This window comes from Rhizopus delemar, genomic scaffold, assembly GCF_000149305.1.
Source record: "Rhizopus delemar RA 99-880 supercont3.11 genomic scaffold, whole genome shotgun sequence".
NCBI classification, from domain to species: Eukaryota; Fungi; Mucoromycota; class Mucoromycetes; order Mucorales; family Rhizopodaceae; genus Rhizopus; species Rhizopus delemar.
Window position 1 is genome coordinate 1,304,134 of NW_027137837.1, and position 20,390 is coordinate 1,324,523.

A 20,390-nucleotide genomic window follows, 5' to 3' on the forward strand; every position below is an offset into this window, starting at 1 on the left:
TATAAAATATATTTTTATTGTTGTTTTGCTTTTTGTATTGGCTTTGTGATTTTAGTATTGGTAATGAAAGGATTTTATTGATCATTCATATATTTTACTAGTCTACAGAGTTTTTTTGTTGGTCAAACTCAAAATCTTCAAATTCTGTATTTTTAAGCACAAAACATTGTAAAATGCATCCGCCCTTTTTTTTTATTTTATATTATTTTGAAAACCATTTAGGGAAGGTGCTGCTTATCCGATCCGTATCGACCTCACCACCTAGCTGTATCCCTTCTGGTCTCTTTTCAAAGCTTTCTAAATCGATAGGTGGTTGAGAATAATAGATAAAGTAAATGAGCATAAACAAAACAATGATAAACACCCATCCACCAATGATGATATAAATCACTGTAAGTGGTCCTAAGCTCTGAGCAGCATTCGTATCGCTCAAGATAGCTACCAAGGTAGATGTCCAAAGAATACAAGTAAAAGAACCTGTCCTAAAAAAGTTAATCTAGTATGATAAATAAGTAAAAGCAGAGCTTAAATTGAGCAAAAAGGAGGGGAAATACTTGCGATATCAACATAGCATGGATTCGTCTTGATATTGTAACAAATCATGGTCAACAGGATGGTAATAGACAAAATAGCACGCATACGATTCAATCTGGTAGTTGTCTCTACTAATAAAAACACAATAGCCAGCATCAAACCTACATCACCTTTAATTCTCTTGTCATTCATGCTCTTTCTATTATTTACCCATGTTTTTTATAAAAGCAACACTGATTGACTTGTAAGCTATTTCATTCTTTATAGGCACCCTTTCATAGCTTGTCAAAAAGATGGTGATCAGAAAGTAAGCCAGGAGATAGCCTACCAATGACAACCAAAGGTATATTTGTCGCGATATAGTAGGTGAATGACATCGAAGGGTAGAACTAAAATCATTTGCCGGTATATTTAATGACTGACAAGCTGCTGAACTAACAAAGGTTGTCTGTTGGATCAAATCATTTAGTTTACATCAATCACTGTTTGTCTCTTTTTTTTACCAAGATTGGAATATAGAGTAAAGTCTAGTGAAACGTAAGTCTTTTGTACAAGATGAAACACTTGACTTATAGCAACAGGTATAAACCATCGAACCCAGCGCGTGGATAGCTTGTAAGGATACTTTAGATTGATAGAATGAATAAGGATACCCAAGAGCATACTGCACAATGTCACCGCAAAAGCAGTCCACAAGGAATACGTATACCAAGCTGGCGTCCTCATGTCCGGCATAAACCCACCCACGTTTAGCACGAAGGAGACCGAAGAATGGTGAAAGGAAGTGATGGTGATCAGATCACGTAAGGGAAAGGTCATGAGTTGAAAAAACTCAATGACAAGGATCGCGATCTGAACCCAATTAGACCACATTGACTTGTCCCACTGAGAGAATCGAGTGTCATAGACAGCATTGATATGCGCATCGTGCTCTCCAAACAGTTTTCGCTTTTGCATATAGTAACATCGCTGGCGAGTGATCAAGTACAGATTGATCGACAGCACAAGGACAAACAACGCGGCCTGAAGTAGGACCGAAGAAGGATTGGGTCCACTGGTAGCGCCGGTGATGATGGCCAGGCTAATGGTAAAGGTGATGATAAAGAGTAAAGAGAAGAGATGATAGAACCTGGCTGAATACACTCTTTCGTGTGATGCCAGTGGGACGTTCATGTCGACCGACTTCTTTACCGTCCTTTTCCAGAGTAAGGTTATGAGTGTCAAGGGGGGTATTTTGAAACATGTCTTGATCTGAATCGACATATTGTCGACTAGCAAAAAAATCTCTTGTCGCTGGCTCACTTCGTGGTCTCCTCTTTGATCTATGGGCATTGTGTGCCATTCGGTGTACCAAAAATAAATAATGAATGAAATAAATAGTAAAAATATGATGGCAAAGAATAAGATGATGGATACAGTGTCGTTCGTTTGATAGGATGATGGGCTGTATTGTTGCTGGTAAGATGCATATCCAATAGAGTCGTTCATGTTTTATTTCGTAATAAGCAAAAGAAAGAAAAAAGATGGCTCATGATGACATGGTGTTATTGAGGAAACAAAATTTCCTTTCATAGTAATTTGTTTTCTTCTTTTTTAAATTAACTGTTTTCAAAAAGTAAAGTCGCATTTTTACAAAGTTTATAATACAATATATACAAAAAAGCGACAAGTAAACGCGACATCTATTCCTGGAAATAGTGTACAGTGCAAGAAACTAGGTTAGGCCAGTGAAAAAAATTTTTGGTCAATTTAAAATTGAATTGGGACATGGTTGCCAAAATGGGACACAGATGGGAAAATGGGACAAAGGAGAGACAGAATGTTAGTTTTTTTTGGACGAATAATAATTAATTTTAAAACGTTTAATTCACCTTTTTTGGAAAAAGCGAAAATGGAAATCGGACAAAGCAGTAATTCCTGAAACCATTGCTTAAGTTATGAATATTCATATTCAAAATGGACAGATTTACTTAGTCCCCACTGTGTATATTACAAAATATGAGGTAGAATAAATTTTATGCAAAACGCTTATTATCTTATAACATTATATAAGCCGTATAGCCAATTACATTACCTGCCAGTCTATTAATTAAATAGTCAAGAAAAGCATATGACTAGTAATTACGCTGGATCGCCACAAGCTATAGTTTTGAGATGCTCCAAAGCAATTAATCAGTTTTGCTACTGTTATATATCAAAAAACTTTCATTGGTCATTAAGGATTTCAATAGAAAGTAACAGAACTTGAACAAATCTATAAATATTTATTTTCTTTCTGAAGCTTATAATAGATAATGAAGCGAAGATATAAAAATGATCCCGCGAAGAGCTCGTCAACAAAAAGAAAGATTTTAAAGAGTAAGTACCAAACTAACACATTGCGAGGTATCATGTTCCTTACTTTTTTTTCAACAAGTCAATTCTGATAATATATCAGTTACATCTGCTCTGACCACTTCAGTTGCTTCTGGTTCACAGGTTTCTACTTCACAGACTCCTAGTGCTCTTCCTCCTACCTCCAAAAAGATACAGAAGAAAATAGATAAACAACTTGCTTTGCAGGACTTTAGAATGAAAACAAAAAGCAATACAGAAAAGACATGCCCTTCTTGCGGATTGCATACTCACTCAAGATCATCATCCAACCTTTGCCCAAAAAAGAAGCAAAAGGAGCCATCTCACAATCCTGATGAGAAAAAGGAAACTTTTGCAATCAAATCCTCCTTAAAAAATATATGTACGGACACAAAGGTTTATGAAAAGATTGCTTCAGTAGTGGCCTACACAACCAAAGCGATCCACGTAGGCTCACTATTTATGAACTATGTTTTTTTGAAGCTTTTAAGCAAGGGGGAACAAGTGCCAATTATTGATCATACCCTTGTCTATTCTATTTTCACTGTTGTAACTGGCAATGGAAAAAAAGTCCCTAAATATTGTCAAGATTACTTTGTTGAATTTTGCAACGAATGCCAAGTCAATGAAACAATACTGCGATCCCTCAAGAGTATTGGATATTCGTCTGTTCTGTCTATTATGTGTAAACAATACGATGTACTCATACGCAACCATGTATGTGAAAACCATGAAAGGAGAACAACCCGCTTTTTTCTGGAAGCTTTTTCAGATATGTCTTCTCCCTTCTATTGCAAAGGATTATCAGTTGCCCAAAGAAAAGCACTCTCTCACTATGTTTATACATTAAAACAGAAACAGCAATCAATATGGCCCTCATCTTTAGAAAGAAATCAATGTTTAGAAGAAATCATAGAGAAGATGAATGCATTATGGAGTCGATATCAGACAATGAACTGCGATGCGGAAGACCTGTACTCCAAACCTCATGAATTCTTCAAATGGCTTTTCTATCTTCAGCAAAAGATAAATGAGAAGGTGTATATTATGGAAGAAAAACCAGTCACCTTTGCCTCCAAGTCCTACATCTATAGGAAGTTAAAAGAACTCACGTTTACTTCAATACTCAATAGACGAAGCTTCAAGTCTTTACAGGAACAAGTACTGCAAAGCATTAATTCAAAAATACCACTAGTGCTTGGGAAAAAATTAGAGAAGCTTGAGCCCCATTTACCTGCTCTTTTGAAATTTATTACAAGTATCCAGTCTAGAATTGAAGATGGAACATTCACGCCTGCTAAATACACGGATCGGCGAGGCTATCGCTTTTTTTCCATATTACCTGTATACTCATTTGCGATGAAGTCAATACAAATAGATGCCCAAGCTTTCTGGCGACTGTTGCAGCAATCTGGTATTGAAAATATCCCAAAAGGTGTTAAAGATAAATCGGCTCTTTCGGACTTCTACTATAGGCTTTTTAACTTTTCCAAAATGGGATTTCGAACTCGAAAAAGCCTTTCAGAGGGGAAAAAACAATTTCAGTAAGTTAGCTTAGTTGAATTGAAAAATAAGAGCCTTAATTTAATCAAGTTATACATAGAAACGTTATATATACCGATGGGTATTCGATTTCTTTCCTTTTTTCTAGAGTGAGAAAGAAAAAACAAATAGACACTCTACTGGGAAAACAGCCTGAGGACTTCCTCGAAGCTATTGAAAATGGCTGTGAAATTTGGGGAGTAGATCCTGGTATTGCCACACTTGTAACTGCCGTCGATACATCCGGAAGACAAAGGACTACAAGCTTGGAGGAGTACTATCATTTGTGTGGCTATAATGATGCGAATTCTATACGAAAAAAGCATCAAGAACAACACAAGGCCCAGTTTTTGAAAGTTTCTAATTTAAGCTCGTTGAAGACATCCGATATGGCAGAATTTTTAAAAGCTTGCAAAGAAAGACTAAGTTTATATGACGATATTACAAGTTACTACAATGAAAAATCTTGGTAAATAAAAACATGATTTTTTTTTTACTTGTTTACTTGAGCAACATGCAAAAATCTGTGTAGGTCGTCAAAGCTGAAGTTCAAATGCTACATGAGAAAACAAAAAGGTGTTCATGAGATCTGTAAGCGCTTCATTCACGGTAGTGCCAAATACGATGAAAAAGCAACTACAGGCGTAAGAACATCTACCAAGAAAGAGAATAGATACTATCCTTCTGCTCCCATTGATCACGAAAAAAGATCCAAGAAAACCATCATTGCTTTTGGTGATGGTATGTTTGGTTCCAGCCTCCGTGGAAATAAATCTGCTCCTGTACGGATGATTAAGAAGGCTTTGAAAAAACATTGTGGAAAGCAGCTTGATATTTGCATGGTGGATGAATACTTAACAAGCCAAATCTGCAACAAATGCAAGACTAGAAACGTAGACAATGTTGTAACCGCCAAATCAAAGCGAAGAGTACATACGGTATTGAAGTGTAAGCAAAACAACTGCAATATCATATGGAATCGTGATATCATGGCTGCTCATAACATACTGGATATATTTTTATTTGCTGCAAAAAACAAAAATCAGCGCCTTGATGCCTTTGTGCGTTAGTTAGATCCCAGTGGCCAGCTTTCCGTGTGATTGATATGACTCTCTCATACTTCCGTACAGTGTAATAGTGTAACTTGTTAGTACTTGGGATTTGACTTGTGTTAAAGTGATGTAGATTTGTTTGGTTTGAGGTTTAAAGCCTTGATTGATTTGAGTTTAGATAAATTGATTGAGCGTTTAATAGTTCTTTTGATAGAGTAATTTGGTTTTGAGTAGTGGCCATCAGATCTTTATAGATCAATAAGGTTAAGAGTAAGATTGTTTAATAAAAGATAAACATAAAAGGGATCTTTCTTGATTTGTGATAACTCGGGTATTAGATCAGAAAGAATAAGTAAAAAGAAAAAGAAAAGAAAAGGTTATTGTGACCCAATAAGAAAAGATTGCTTTTTAAGCGTAAGAAGATTTGATTTATTGAATTTATTGAATTTATTGGATGTCTGTTATTTTGTTTAAAATATTCATCTTATTTATATAAAAATTGGCGTGGCTTATTGTTTGTGTTGTTTGCAATCTATGTCGACCGACATCAATGTCGCTGGACATCAAAATTGTTCTTGTGATCAGCATTGTTCTCTTGATCTAAAATTTCATTATTTCTGCTACAATAGGTTTTATTTTTTTTTTTTTTTTTTTTTAAAAAAAAAAAAAAGAAAAACAGCTCACCTGGGTTATTTTAGACTCTCTAAAAATCAGTCATGAATATTGGGATGTTTAATAACCTGTCTAGAGTCTCAAAAAACTTACTAGACTGAAAAACTCAGAAGCGACATTATCACCATATTGCTTCTCCTTCATCGCTCGACGTTGTGCTGCCTTTTTTAGTTCAAGTTCATCAAACAATAGCTTTACTCGTTGGTCTTCCAAGATGTCCTGAAAAAAAAAAAGGGGTTAGATACGCTCATATTTTTGAATTGAATCAATTTACATCAATGCTTTGAAGGTATACTTTTGCGAGTTTGGCTTTGGTCTTATTCAGCTTATCTTCAAATTATCTCAAAAAAAAAAAAAAAAAAAAAAACACAATGAAGCAAAAAAATACTAGAATCTTTATTTTTTTTTACATGCCATCATCGTTATCATCTGAGTCTTCAATGATTCGCTTTGTGCGATAGTTCTACAAACAAAAAGAACAGGGTTAGTTTGTCTCTCAAAAGAAATACGCACATGCCTATTTACCTTTTTATCCTTTTTGGACAGCATCTTCTCTCTTTCTGTTTCCTCATCCTCTTCTTCTTCTTCATCCATGTCACGCTCCTTTCGCTTTCTGCTTCGTTTCTTTGATTTCTTTTCCTCGTCAATATCATCCTCATCTATTTGCCGACTGGCCATCAACATATTATCTTCACGGACCTTCTCCATCAATCTACGACGGGCTTCTTCCATTTGTTGTCTTTCAACCTCTTCCAATCGACGTTTCTCTTCTTCGGCCGCACGTTGCTTAGCAATTTCGTCTTCTCGCTTCTTCTTGGCAAATTCCAGTTTTTGTCGTTTCTCTTCTTCAAATTGAACTTGTTCTGCTAATTTTCTTTCCAATTGTGTACGCAGTGTTTCACCATAACGCTCACGCTGTTCTACAATCTTTTTATCATACAATGTATGTTCTTCCACGCTAATCAGCGTATGGAATGTGCGTTGTCCGCACTCAAGATGACCAATGGCACGTCGCATACTAGCAGAATCACGTTGCTGTTGAGGCAAGTCAGAGATTTGCTGAGCATAGGACTGTTGGACGAGAGCAAGGTTGTATAGTGTTGTTTTATCTGCAGGATTGAGATGAAGTGCTCGTTCAGTGTTCTTTAAAGCTTCATACATAGTTTCGTGATCTTTTTCGGATTTGGCAAGAATATACTGTGCTCTCGCAAGACAGAGAAGCAAATTGGTATCTTTGTTATTAAAAAACTTCTTGGAGCAATTTCCATACTAAACAATAACAAATGTTATATCCTGTAATCCATCTTTTCTTTCTGTTTCGTGTTTGCTCTTACCATCACAATTGCTTGTTTATATTGCTTTAATTCGACATAAGCATGTGCCAAGTTCACCCATACATTAGGATTCGATACATCAGATTCTCGTACTTGATTAAACAAGTCTTTAGCTTGCTCAATATGACCATTTTCAGCAATCGTAATAGCTAAGCCATTGGCAGCATAAACGTTTGTTGGATCACGTCTCAATGTTTGAGAATAAAAATTGGCTGCTAACTTGTAAGCATCAGCTCTTTGTTGCTTGGCCTTTTCGGATTTGAGCTCTCTGGCCGTCATACAATGATAATTTCCAAGAGCAACATGCGTATAAAGGTCATTCTTATCACAATCTTTCAAAACCTTTTCAAAGGATCGCTTGGATAATTTTTCAGTGTTTAATGCTTGTGCTTGACCGATCATAATCCATGCCTTTGCGTCTAGTGGTTCTGTATCAAACACTTCTTTATAATATTCAATAGCCTCAGTTGACCGACCAAGTGACTGTTCTATTGCTCCCATACGAAGATGTGCTATATAGATTATCAATAAAAAAAGAATTCATAAACTATGATCATCTCTGTTATGTACCATCAACATAAGAGGGGTAATCTTCTATTAATTTTGTATAAATAGCTGTGGCCTTTTCTGTCTCTAGCTTCTCTTCATACAGTCTTGCCAAGTTATAGCTCATTGTTAATTTTAGGTCCTTTTCTTCATTAGCACATGCTTCAGTTGCTTGAATAGCGAGACTATAATAATGCTCTGCATCAGAATATTTTCCTAAGGAATGATGCATAACAGCAATGTTGTTTAACAGCTGAGGCTTGATTTGCTTTATGCGCTCTTGAGCGGCTTGTTCGTCCTCTGATAGATCATTTATTAATGCAAGTGCTTGCTGATAATCTACAGTTATTGTTAGCGATATACTACAAAAAAGCTCTTGTTATTCTTCTACTCACATTTTAACGCTAACGGTTTGTCTTTTTCTTCGTGCATTTCTGCAATTTCTATACACAAAAGTGGATCGTCGTCAACATGCTTTAAAAGCTTATCAAATACTGCAGTAGATTTATCCCTTTTTCTAACAAGTCCGTATAAAGAGCCCAACACTTTCATGACCTCAATGCAATCAGGTTGTGAGGCATGAAGCTTTTCAAATATCTCAATGGCTGCATCATGTTCACCTCGTTTGATCTGCGTTTGTCCCATACCAAATTGAGCCAAAATATGGTCAGGGTTTAGCTCGAGTGCTTGTGAATAAAATTTGTATGCGTTCTCATAGTCTTCTGTTTGGTGATGTGTTCTGGCAATCTGATAGGACGCTTCTGCTTTTGTCGCGTTATTAGAAGCTGTGTTGAGTGCTCTAGAAGAGGCAGCCATAGTCTATATTGAATGTAAATAAGGGATGTATTTTGTTTAGAAGATAAAAGCTGACCTTTTCAAAATCGAGTGTTAAAAAAAAGTGGTTTGCCATCATGTTTAAAGTGACAGGATGATTTACATTGGCTTGATGGGATTGCTGCATGTGCTGAAGGCCGTGTCGTAAACTTGTTTCTTGCTGAAGAGCACCATTTTCCATATCCTTTGATTCATTTAACTCAATTATGGCTAACATGATTAACGCTGTTGAGTTGGGCGCAGGACTCTAGAAAGATACAAATAAATAAATAAAAGTTATCCTTTTCTCTCGTATTATGATCCCTTACTGTGTCTATACATCTCTTTAGCGCTATTTTTGCTTCATGATACATCTTCAACTGTGCAAAACATTGGGCAATGCCCAATCGAATTTCAACAGCTGAAAATCGACCGTGAGAGTATTTTAAAGCATCTTGGTATGTTTTGAGAGCAGCTTTATACTGTTGTAAATGGTATTGGATTTTAGCTCTACCAAGTAATGCAGGAATACAGTTGGGGCGTTTTTCAAGCACCATGTTAAATGAACGAGCTGCTTCATCGACTTTTCGGGTGAGTAAGTACAAGTTTCCTTTGACAACAAACGTAGGTTCATATTGATTATGAATACGATCTGCTTCATTAATAAATTGAGCTGCCTCATCCAAATGTCTTTGACGTTGTGTTTCATCTGTTTGTTTTCTAGCAAGTCGCAAATTGAGTGTGGCAATTAAAGTCAAAAGAGGAAGTTTTTGTCTTGGTTGTGTATGAGCTGATTGGCTTGCTATTAAATTAACCCACATGTCAGCATTACAAATGTGATCATTTATTTTTTTAACAGTATTCTCTCACCCATCATTAAAGCAGCTTGAACAACCATAATGCTTTGTTCAATCTTATCTTGTTCATAATATTCTGTCTTTAATACGCGTTATTCAGTTAGTATTAAAGAATCTTGCTTTTCATTGTTTTTTTTTTTCTTTTTTTTTACCGCCAACATTCTATAGTAAGGAAGCCCAACTGATTCTTGACGAAATATATCAGTCAATTCAACTGGATTTGTTGGTAAATCGTTACAAACAACTTCAAGCACTTGTTCATGCTGAAGTGGAACTTCAATCGTTTTAGATCGTGAATTGTAGCTAAAACTAGAAGAGGCCATGCTGATGTATAAAAATTAAAAAAGGTTGGGTGGTTTTATGAAAGTTTAAAAAACAGAGATGCCAATGAATTATGAACTCCGAATAAAAATTGCGTCACTCAACAACACACGTAACTTTAGAACGCGACAAAAGTTACTTCCATAAACCATTTTTTTTATCTTTTCTTTTTATTTTTTTTTTATTTTCAAAATCTATATACGATGACTCTTACCTCTGCCAGTAAGCTTTTTTTTTCTCTGGCAGTCTATTGGCTTGAAATTTTAACGTGATAATATAGATGGTATCATTGCTCTTCTTGACGAGCAACAACTTGAACTTAAAGTTCATGCACTTCAACAATTGAACATTTTAGTTGACGAGTTTTGGGCTGAAATTTCAGATTCTATTGCAAAAATGTAAAAAAAAGTGAAGGCTACTCGTTGAAGAGAATGGATTTGCAAACTTACCAACTCATTACTTAGTGAAGTCTTGTATGAAGATCCATCGTTTAATGAAAAGGAATTAGCTGCGCTTGTTGCTTCTAAAGTAATTATTTTCTCTATATTTACTATATTTTGGAGACTAACAGTTGATAAAGGTGTATTATAACCTTGGTGAATTAGACGATTCACTTTCCTTTGCACTTGGTGCCGGGCAATACTTTGATGTTTCTGATACTTCTGAATACGTAACTACTATCATTTGTAAGTGTCGCCATTTTATTACTATATTTGAAGAAGAAAAAAAGCTGACACAAACATATGACAATAGCTAAATGCATTGATAAATATATAAGTCTTCGAGCATCACCAGAAAATATGGAGCAAGTTGATTCAAGGTTGCAAGACATTGTAGAGCGTATGTTTCAGCGTTGCGCAGATGATGGCGAATATGAACAAGCAATTGGTATTGCGCTTGAATCAAGGCGCCTAGATATCATTGAATTAAATATTCAAAAAGGAGACGCCAATCAATTACTTGCTTATGTATTGGACGTTAGCATGACACTCGTACAAAATTTGGAATTCCGTAATGAAGTCTTGAGATTGCTAGTGAACTTGTACAAGAAACTGGAAAAACCTGATTATATCTCTATCAGCCAATGTCTAGTACACTTGAATGATCCTAATTCTTGTGCCGACATGTTGAAGAACTTAGTCGAGAAAAATGATGAGGTACAGAAAAAGAACAATGGAATATATTTTATGGAACTTGCATACTCATTCATATTTCATATAGCTTATGGCATACCAAATATCTTTTGATTTAGAGGAAAACGCAACACAAAAATTTTTATCAAAAGTGTCTAGTGGATTACCTAGCGAACCTACTGTGGAAGAACCAAAAGAAGATGCCATGGAAGTGGAGCAGGTAAGAACAAAAAGGAGAGAAGATTTACATGGAGGACATGGTATATTAATTTATAAAGCGAATGTTTAGCCACAGAATGACACACCTTTCAAAAAAATCAAATCTATCTTATCTGGCCAAGAATCAATTCGTCTTCACCTCGAATTCTTATACAGAAATAACCATACAGATTTACTCATTTTGAAAAACACAAAGAGTGCTTTAGAATCAAGAAACTCTGCTTATCACTCAGCCGTAACATTTGCTAATGCGTTTATGCAGGCAGGTACAACTAGTGATGAGTTTTTGCGTCAAAATCTCGATTGGTTATCAAGAGCAACCAATTGGTCTAAGTTTAGTGCTACTGCTGCTCTTGGCGTCATTCACAAGGGTCAATTAGCCGAATCCATGAAATTATTGGCTCCCTATTTACCTACACATGGTTCATCCAACAATAGCCCTTATTCTGAAGGCGGTTCATTATACGCCCTTGGTCTTATCAATGCCAATCACGGAGCTAGTGTATTGGACTATTTAACAAAGGAACTAAAAGAAACCTCAGACGAAGTGATCCAGCATGGTGCCTCTCTTGGGCTTGGTGTTGCGGGCATGGCAACTGCGAATGAAGGCATCTATGACGACTTAAAGAACATCTTGTTTGGTGACAATGCAGTGGCTGGAGAAGCATCTGGATTGGCTATGGGCTTAGTGATGCTCGGCACAGCAAATGAACAAGCTTTGGAAGAAATGCTTCAGTATGCTCATGAGACTCAGCACGAAAAAATCATTCGTGGATTGGCCGTTGGTATGTCGTTTATCATGTATGGCAAAGAAGAACAAGCCGATGATTTGATCGACAAGCTACTTGAAGACAAGGACCCTGTGCTTAGATATGGTGGTATTTATACAATCGCCATGGCTTACAACGGCACTGGAAATAACAAGGCCATCCGTCGTTTACTTCATGTGGCTGTCAGTGATGTGAATGATGATGTACGTCGTGCTGCTGTCACCTCACTTGGCTTTGTATTACTTCGAAACCCAAAGCAAGTGCCCCGCATTGTACAATTGTTGGCCGAGAGCTACAACCCTCATGTCCGATATGGTGCTACACTTGCCTTGGGTATTTCTTGTGCAGGTACTGGTTACTTGGATGCCCTCGAACTCCTGGAACCTATGACAAAAGATCCTGTTGACTTTGTCCGTCAAGGGGCCTTTATTTCACAAGCCATGATTTTGATTCAACAAACAGAAAATACAAATCCCAAAGTAGCTAATGTCCGCAAGCTTTATGAAAAGATCATTTCTGATAAGCACGAGGATCCTATGGCTAAATTTGGTGCTGTTCTTGCACAAGGTATCATTGATGCTGGTGGAAGAAATGTGACAATCTCACTCTTGTCAAGAACGGGCCATTCTAATATGTCAGCCATCGTCGGTATGGCCGTCTTTACACAATTCTGGTACTGGTATCCTTTGACACACATGCTCAGTTTGTCCTTTACCCCCACTGCCATCATTGGTCTCAACAAGAATTTGGAAACCCCACGATTTGAATTCATGTCTAATGTCAAACCTTCCTTGTTTGCTTACCCACCTGCGCTGAAGCCCCCTTCAGCTACTGTTGTTGAAAAGGTTGCCACGGCTGTCTTGTCAACGACAGCCAAGGCTAAAGCTCGTGCAAAGAAGGTTGAAAAGGAAAAAGGCGAAAGCATGGATATTGACAAAGAAGAGCAGCATAAGGATGAGGAGATGAAAGATGATGTGAGTGAAAAGAAGGAAGAGCGTAAAAAGAAGAAGAAGGAAGAGAATTTTGAAATCCTTGAAAATATGGCACGCGTTGTGCCTGCTCAACTAAAATACATTACATTCAAAGATGATTCCCGTTATAATCCCGTTAAATCTGAAAGCAGTGGTGGCATTATCATGCTGATTGACAAGCAACCAGAGAAAGAAGAAGATTTACTCCAGCCTCGCGTCCCTTCAGCGGACGTGGCTGCACAATCAGCAGCACAAGAAGAGGCCGAACCTTTTGAACCTTTTGAATATCCCTTTGAAAATTAAAGACAATAAAAAAGTTGTTTTCTGTTTTGTAGAGAATATGACACCTACTGAAATACATTTTAAAACTATTGTGGCCTTGATTCATTTTGTTTATGTAACTAACAATATAGTGTATTAAAGAAAATAATCAACAGACCATTGACCAAATAAACTGTTCACAACACATTTTTTTTTTTCTTGTAATGTTACAATAAATTTGCATATGTATCCATGTTTAATTTTAAATTTACGACAGACAATGTGTCTAAATCATTCTCAGATGTTTAAAATATGTAGAGGAAAGAGAGCTCAATGAAGGTCTTGGGATAATCAACTTGGATTTGAAGCGAGAGGTGGAACTGTAGATACTTTGTATAAAATTAAAACATGTAACGTATGCTCAAAAAGATTCAAATTTGAAGTACAACATTAATTTCTCAGTAAGAATGAGATAAACATCAATAGATGCATAGAAGAAGAATCGAAAGGGACATCCAGGCTCTCTTTAAAAGTGTAGATGGGGAACAAGTACGAAAATTAAAACGAGATCCAGTTGCTATCGATTGACCTTTCTTTCGACCTGCTGCGGTAAGTTAAAGAAAAGGTTGATTGGGAAAAGTAAAAGCGAGTAGATGAAGACAATTTATTGGTAAAGTAAAATAGGTTGGTATTATAAAATAGAAGAGGGCAATATTCATTATGTATGTTTGTTTATTTGTTATATTATCTACATTGTTGTATAAAAAAAAAACTATTGTTCTCCAGGGCGCTTGACATTACAAGCAACAATTTTTACTTTGTCAGCTGAAACAAGTTCTTGATCGAATTTAAAGTTTGGGTTTTCAACAATAAAAGTCCATACTTCATCACAAAACCGATAGGTATGTAGATGGCCCTAAATAATAAAAAAAACTTCATCAAAATCACATGCAGAAAAAACCAATGGAAATCTCTCTCTCTCTTTTACTTTAATGGTTGCTTTATTTTTAACAATTTGTGAAAGCGCTTCAGAAATACTTCTATCAAATGTCATCAACACACGCATGGCTAATTGAGGATTAATATGTCCGCTTTGAATCAATTCATCCAAAGAATCAGTCAAGGCCATGCCGATGCTAAAAAGATGGACATGAACTTTTTTTCAATTTTTGCACATCCATCTGTATAAATCTTACCTTGAACGACGATAAAGTTCATAAAAAGGAGTGCTGGACATAATTTAATCAAAAAGAGTGAGAAAAGACGAATGAATACGTATTCTTCCGAGAACAAAAAGGCTGTGTGCTCTCTATTTATACGGATGGCTTGGCACGACTCATAGGCCAATCAAATGGCGGTATGGAGTGACGTATCCAGAAATAAGAAACCACCCGAACGAATCCTTCCATTGAATGATAAAAAAGAATACAACCAACCGAATGAGCTTCCAAAAATGAAGGTCGCATCCTAAATATTTTATAAAAGCTTTTCTAACGCGACATGACTTCCTAAAAATGAATACCGTCGCTTGAGATTAGGAGTAGATAAAAATAGCATATTTAATTGCATGAGTAACGGAAGTTAATATACGATTTCCTTATTTGTTAAGAAAACGAGGTGTGTGTGTATCAAGTTCAATTTTTAAAAGAGGGAACAAAAAAAAAAAAAAAGAGCTCAGGATGTTAGGGGATATTTTTTCCTTTTTTTTTTTTTTTTTTTTTTTCTCTCTTTTTTTTTAATAAACAAAAAAACAAAATGTCTTCTACAAGAACCGTTCGGCTAACAGTTGTTGCAGCAGATGGTTTAATAAAAAAAGACTTGTTTTTCAAATTACCCGATCCATTTGGTACTTTATAGTTCAAATTATGCCTTGTTTATATTCACACAACTTAATCTAGCTGTTGTCACTGTCGATGGAGAACAGACACATACGACGACTGTGATGAAAAAGACACTCAATCCATATTGGAACGAAAGTTTTGACCTGTAGTTATGAATATACCGCTTGTTTATTTTGGTTTATTGACTCTTTTTTTTTTATTATTATTGGAGAATAGTAAAGTGAAAAGTGAAAGTGTGATTGCTGTACAAGTATTTGATCAAAAGAAGTTTAAAAGAAAAGACCAAGGCTTTTTAGGTGTTATCAATGTTCAGGTATCAAGTGTATTTGACCTTGAAGTAGGAGGCGATGGTAAAGAGAGAGAGAAAAAAAAAAAAAAAAAAAAAAACGCTTCTTTTCTTTTAAATCTCAGTTTGTTCTGACTGGAATCATTAGAAATGCTGACACTCGAGCTAAAAAAATCCAATGCGAATGATGCTGTACATGGAAAATTGATTCTGAATTTATCGACCAATGTCAATGCGCCTATCCGAAATGGAACAGATACCCTGGCACCTTCCGCTGCAGTCAGCAGTGCGGGTGAAAGCAGCCAAGCGAGCCCCTCGTTACCACACACAGCAACACCGACAGAGGAAAGCGATGATTTACCACCTGGTTGGGAGCGCAGAGTAGATCATCTCGGACGACCTTACTATGTGGACCACAACACACGTACGACGACATGGAAGCGACCTTCTTCAAGAACCGTACAAGAACAAGAAAACCAGACAGAACTCGAAAGGCGCCGACATAACGCGCGAGGATTACCCGAACAGAACAACAGCCAGTCGATGGTCGCTGTGTCCAACAATAACAACATGACCTCGGCTGGATCCGGCCCGCTACCACCGGGTTGGGAGATGCGTACGAGTGCAGAAGGAAGACCGTACTTTGTGGATCACAACACACGTACGACGACCTGGGTCGATCCCAGACGACAGCAATACATCAGTTCCATCGGACCTGGATCCAATCTACAGGTCCAAGTCCAGCCTGTGTCTCAGCTGGGTCCCTTGCCGTCCGGATGGGAGATGCGTCTGACGAGTACCGGCCGTGTCTATTTCGTGGACCACAACACAAAGACAACCACCTGGGATGATCCTCGATTGCCCAGCAGTCTCGATCAAAACGTGCCCCAGTACAAGCGTGATTTCCGTCGCAAGCTGATCTATTTCCGCTCACAGCCTGCCTTACGTCCCGTACCTGGACAGTGTCATATCAAGGTCCGTCGAGGTCACATCTTTGAGGATGCTTATGCTGAAGTGATGCGACAGGCGCCTGCTGATCTCAAGAAGCGATTGATGATCAAGTTTGATGGTGAAGACGGTCTGGATTATGGTGGTCTCTCGCGTGAATTCTTCTTTTTGCTGTCACACGAGATGTTTAATCCATTTTATTGTCTGTTTGAATACTCGGCTCATGATAACTATACACTCCAGATCAATCCTCACTCTGGTATCAATCCTGAGCATCTCAATTACTTTAGATTCATCGGTCGTGTCGTCGGTCTCTCGATCTTTCACCGTCGATTCTTGGATGCTTTCTTTATTGTCTCGTTCTACAAGATGGTTTTGAACAAGAAGATTTTGGTAGCTGACATGGAAAGTGTCGATGCTGAGTTTCATCGAAGTTTGATGTGGATTTTGTAAGGAAAAAAAAAAGGGGGGGGATAGATGCAATAGACTTACTTTTTTTTTTAAAAAAAAAGGGACAATGACATTACAGACATTTTGGATTTGACATTCTCAACAGATGATGACCGTTTTGGTGAAGTGGTCACGGTTGATTTAATACCCAACGGACAAAACATTGAGGTCACTGAAGAAAACAAGAAGGAGTATGTCAATCTGATCACCGAATGGCGTATTCACAGACGTGTAGAGGAACAATTCAAGGCGTTCAAGGAGGGTTTTAACCAGCTCATTCCTCAAGAACTTATTAATGTGTTTGATGAACGAGAATTGGAATTGTTGATTGGTGGTATTGCAGAGATTGATGTGGATGATTGGAAGAAGCATACAGATTATCGTGGTTATACCGAACAAGATGATGTGATTCAGTGGTTCTGGAAGTGTATTCGTAGTTGGGATAGTGAAAAGAAAGCAAGGCTCTTACAGTTCACAACCGGTACCTCACGTATTCCTGTCAATGGATTCAAGGATTTACAAGGGAGTGATGGACCCAGAAGGTTTACTATTGAAAAATCAGGAGAAATCACTCAGTTGCCCAAAGCACATACTTGGTAAACAATAGAAAGAAAGAAAAAAAGGGAGGAACTGTACTAACTTTTTTTTTTTTAGTTTCAATCGTATTGATATGCCACCTTATAAATCCTATGAAACATTGGTAGCAAAACTAACAATGGCAGTAGAAGAAACTGTTGGATTTGGTCAAGAGTAAAAAAAAAAGAAAAAGAAAAAAAAAATGCAATTCATCTTTTTTGTATACACATTTTTTTTTATCAATATTTATTATTATTATTCATTAAAAATATACATTAAAGCGTATAACACAGACATGTTACATCTTTCAAGTGGGGGAAAAAAGGTGGAAGAGGAGGGAGGATGGTTTATGATACAGTATTCTTTAACAGCAACCAAAATCCCAAACGTGGATATCACCTTGATCATCTGCACTGATCACTTTGGTATCGCTCAATCCAACTGCGGTGACGGGAGCTGTGCTTGGTTGAAGTGAGTACATGGGTAAACCATTCTGACTGTCCCATAACTTGAGTGAGCCATCCAGAGAGCCAGAGATGAGACGCAACTTGTCATAAGCCAAGGCACGAACGCCTTGGATGTGGCCAAACAAGGTCTGGAGGCACTGACCGGTCTCGATCGACCAGACCTTGATGGTATGATCCAGTGAACCAGAGATCAAGACATCCTCACGTTTGTCAGAAAAGGTATGCAAAAAGTGAGACATGCTGGGTATCGCGGTCAGGACAGGCGCCATGTGTCCCTGAAAGGTCCGGAGACAGAGACGTTTGTCAAGATCCCAGAGACGGATCGTGCTGTCCTGAGAAGAAGAGACGAGCTGGGTGGATTGATAGATTTGGACATGCTGGACTGCTTGGGTGTGTCCGGTGAGTGTGAAGCATTCGCCCGTTTGAAAGTTCCAGACCTTGATGGTCGCATCGGCCGATCCGCTGGCCAGCAGACGGCAGTTGAAGTGGAGGTGGACCACACCCTCGGTGTGCCCTTCGAGGGTACGGATGCACTGACCGGTGTGATAATTCCAGATGCGAAGGGTGTGATCCATCGAACCCGTCACGAGTTTTGTATCGTCAAATTGAAGGGTCTGAATCGGTCGTGAGTGGCCCTTGAGCTTCCGAAGGACCTGGCCGGTCTCGAGGTTCCACACGGTCACTGTCTTGTCGATCGAGCCCGTCATCAGCAGGTTGTGAGGTTCGGACAGCTGCAGACAACTGATCGCGGCCTCGTGCTGTCTTTGGAAAGTAGAGTGCTTGGCTGTATTTCGACGCCAGTGTCTCTCGACCACCAGTCGCTCACTGTAGACCTCCTTCCAGGGCCTCCTTCGTTTGTGACCCTCGCTGGCCGTCGTTTCCTGTCTGGGTCGTTTTCGGGCCGGTGGCAAGAGAGGAAGTCCCCAGCCGCATCGTGTGCATTTCTTGTTGATGTGCTGCTCACACAGACGATGCCAGAGTGTGTCATCGTCCGCAATGCGTCTCCAGCGACGGTTGACTTGGGCTGCTGCACATAGTGAACTGGCGTCAAGGTACCGAAAGATCTGGACGGTGATCTCCCTTGGAAAGACCAGGCTGAAATCGGCACTGAGGAGAGGTGTGACGGCCGTGGACAGAAAGGAAAGTTGGGGTGTACAGGCATTCGACAGGATACCTTTGAGGATCAAAAGACGAGAAGAAGAGGAGGCTTGTTTGAATAAATTCCATGCGGTATTGATACACTGTTGTTCTTCAGTCGATAGCTGTTCTAAATCCTAATGGCAGGAGTGTTAATTGGATGATGATGTTAAGAAAGTAATAAAAACCTTTTGTAGTTTGATCGTGTTAAAATCATCTTTATTTCTTGTTTGAATTAATTCAGGTGTATGTCTATAGCAATAAGTTGTATTGCAGTTCATGTGGAAAAGTGTGGTATACAAAAAGAAGGAAAAAAAAGAAAAGATGTAGAGTGGAGATAAAGTAATTGGAAATGCAATAAGAAAACGTTAGAATGGCGCAAATCTGTCAAAGATAGAGTATGAATTATTTGATTGGTTTATGATGTTGCCATTTCTAAAGTATCTGCTCACAATGGATGGAATTAAATGACCGATGACATTGATTGGTTGGACAGAAAATTCATCTTTTTTACACAAAATTTGGTTTTTTTTTTTTTTTATTTTTTTCGGAAACAGAAATTAAGGGAGTTTATTGATTTCAAATGGGAATCCCTCATTGAATTCCTTTTTTAGTCAATTTATCATGGATTGAAGTTAATTCCGGAAATAATTCACACTGCACACATATTCAAAACATTAGGAGTAAAGTGATCATTTCTTTTTACTTTCTTTACTTTTTTTCCTAATGATTTCGAGTGATTCAAAACAATATAAAACGAGACAACGAGCATCATCATTTAATCATTCAGTTACATATAAACCAAGACAAAGAAGACCAAGTTATCATGTTCTTTCTAAAAAGATCTCCACTCAAATAATAAATACAGACACTTATTCACTTGGACGTACCTATTTTACAAATGATTCTAATTCTGAGGGAGAAGACGATATTGAAAACATTTCAGATTATTATTTATACAGAGACACAACAGGTGAATCATTCATCGACAGGCAATTTAAATAAATGAAAAATTCATCTTGATTCCATTAGATATTGATTCAAGCCTAGAGGATGCACACAAAACAGATCTAAGGACATTCACTGAGGAATCAAAAATCACACTGGATTCAACCGAATCTTCTAATGACAGTAGAAAATCACTACCGAAATCAATTGAGGATCGTCCGGCATCTCTCTATCCTCCTCGGCCAATACAACCCAGTCAGAATAAAAAGAGGTACGGAATTTTATAAGACGGTTGTCAGTGTATTCATCCCTTTACAGAGATCAATATGGATTCCTAAAGGGTTCACAGTGGATCAC

General features: G+C 37.8%; 8 protein-coding genes across 8 annotated transcripts; 3 read left to right on the forward strand and 5 right to left on the reverse strand.

The window, feature by feature from the left end:
- Positions 1–202: 202 nt before the first annotated feature.
- Positions 203–748, reverse strand: RO3G_13169 (uncharacterized protein; the record flags this gene model as incomplete). The annotated part of the gene is made up of 3 exons (XM_067667753.1): positions 203–477; positions 555–695; positions 745–748. The coding sequence occupies 3 exons, from the start codon at positions 746–748 to the stop codon at positions 203–205; spliced, it is 420 nt and encodes a 139-aa protein (XP_067523854.1).
- Positions 749–999: 251 nt separating this feature from the next.
- Positions 1,000–1,866, reverse strand: RO3G_13170 (uncharacterized protein; the record flags this gene model as incomplete). The annotated part of the gene is made up of 1 exon (XM_067667754.1): positions 1,000–1,866. One exon carries the CDS (start codon positions 1,864–1,866, stop codon positions 1,000–1,002), a length of 867 nt encoding a protein of 288 aa, XP_067523855.1.
- A 1,797-nt stretch (positions 1,867–3,663) lies between these two features.
- On the forward strand, positions 3,664–5,501 carry RO3G_13171 (uncharacterized protein; the record flags this gene model as incomplete). Its single annotated transcript, XM_067667755.1, has 3 exons — positions 3,664–4,433; positions 4,541–4,900; positions 4,964–5,501. The coding sequence occupies 3 exons, from the start codon at positions 3,664–3,666 to the stop codon at positions 5,499–5,501; spliced, it is 1,668 nt and encodes a 555-aa protein (XP_067523856.1).
- Positions 5,502–6,561: 1,060 nt separating this feature from the next.
- On the reverse strand, positions 6,562–9,746 carry RO3G_13172 (uncharacterized protein; the record flags this gene model as incomplete). Its single annotated transcript, XM_067667756.1, has 8 exons — positions 6,562–6,618; positions 6,681–7,424; positions 7,490–8,001; positions 8,060–8,374; positions 8,485–8,854; positions 8,973–9,116; positions 9,178–9,650; positions 9,719–9,746. The coding sequence occupies 8 exons, from the start codon at positions 9,744–9,746 to the stop codon at positions 6,562–6,564; spliced, it is 2,643 nt and encodes an 880-aa protein (XP_067523857.1).
- A 483-nt stretch (positions 9,747–10,229) lies between these two features.
- On the forward strand, positions 10,230–13,422 carry RO3G_13173 (uncharacterized protein; the record flags this gene model as incomplete). Its single annotated transcript, XM_067667757.1, has 7 exons — positions 10,230–10,248; positions 10,307–10,424; positions 10,491–10,554; positions 10,607–10,712; positions 10,780–11,183; positions 11,248–11,379; positions 11,449–13,422. The coding sequence occupies 7 exons, from the start codon at positions 10,230–10,232 to the stop codon at positions 13,420–13,422; spliced, it is 2,817 nt and encodes a 938-aa protein (XP_067523858.1).
- A 730-nt stretch (positions 13,423–14,152) lies between these two features.
- RO3G_13174 (uncharacterized protein) lies at positions 14,153–14,617 on the reverse strand (the record flags this gene model as incomplete). Its single annotated transcript, XM_067667758.1, has 3 exons — positions 14,153–14,296; positions 14,369–14,516; positions 14,577–14,617. 3 exons carry the CDS (start codon positions 14,615–14,617, stop codon positions 14,153–14,155), a joined length of 333 nt encoding a protein of 110 aa, XP_067523859.1.
- Positions 14,618–15,657: 1,040 nt separating this feature from the next.
- RO3G_13175 (E3 ubiquitin-protein ligase pub1) lies at positions 15,658–17,659 on the forward strand (the record flags this gene model as incomplete). Its single annotated transcript, XM_067667759.1, has 3 exons — positions 15,658–16,904; positions 16,968–17,501; positions 17,560–17,659. 3 exons carry the CDS (start codon positions 15,658–15,660, stop codon positions 17,657–17,659), a joined length of 1,881 nt encoding a protein of 626 aa, XP_067523860.1.
- A 186-nt stretch (positions 17,660–17,845) lies between these two features.
- RO3G_13176 (uncharacterized protein) lies at positions 17,846–19,366 on the reverse strand (the record flags this gene model as incomplete). The annotated part of the gene is made up of 2 exons (XM_067667760.1): positions 17,846–19,222; positions 19,274–19,366. The coding sequence occupies 2 exons, from the start codon at positions 19,364–19,366 to the stop codon at positions 17,846–17,848; spliced, it is 1,470 nt and encodes a 489-aa protein (XP_067523861.1).
- Between the last annotated feature and the right edge of the window lie 1,024 nt (positions 19,367–20,390).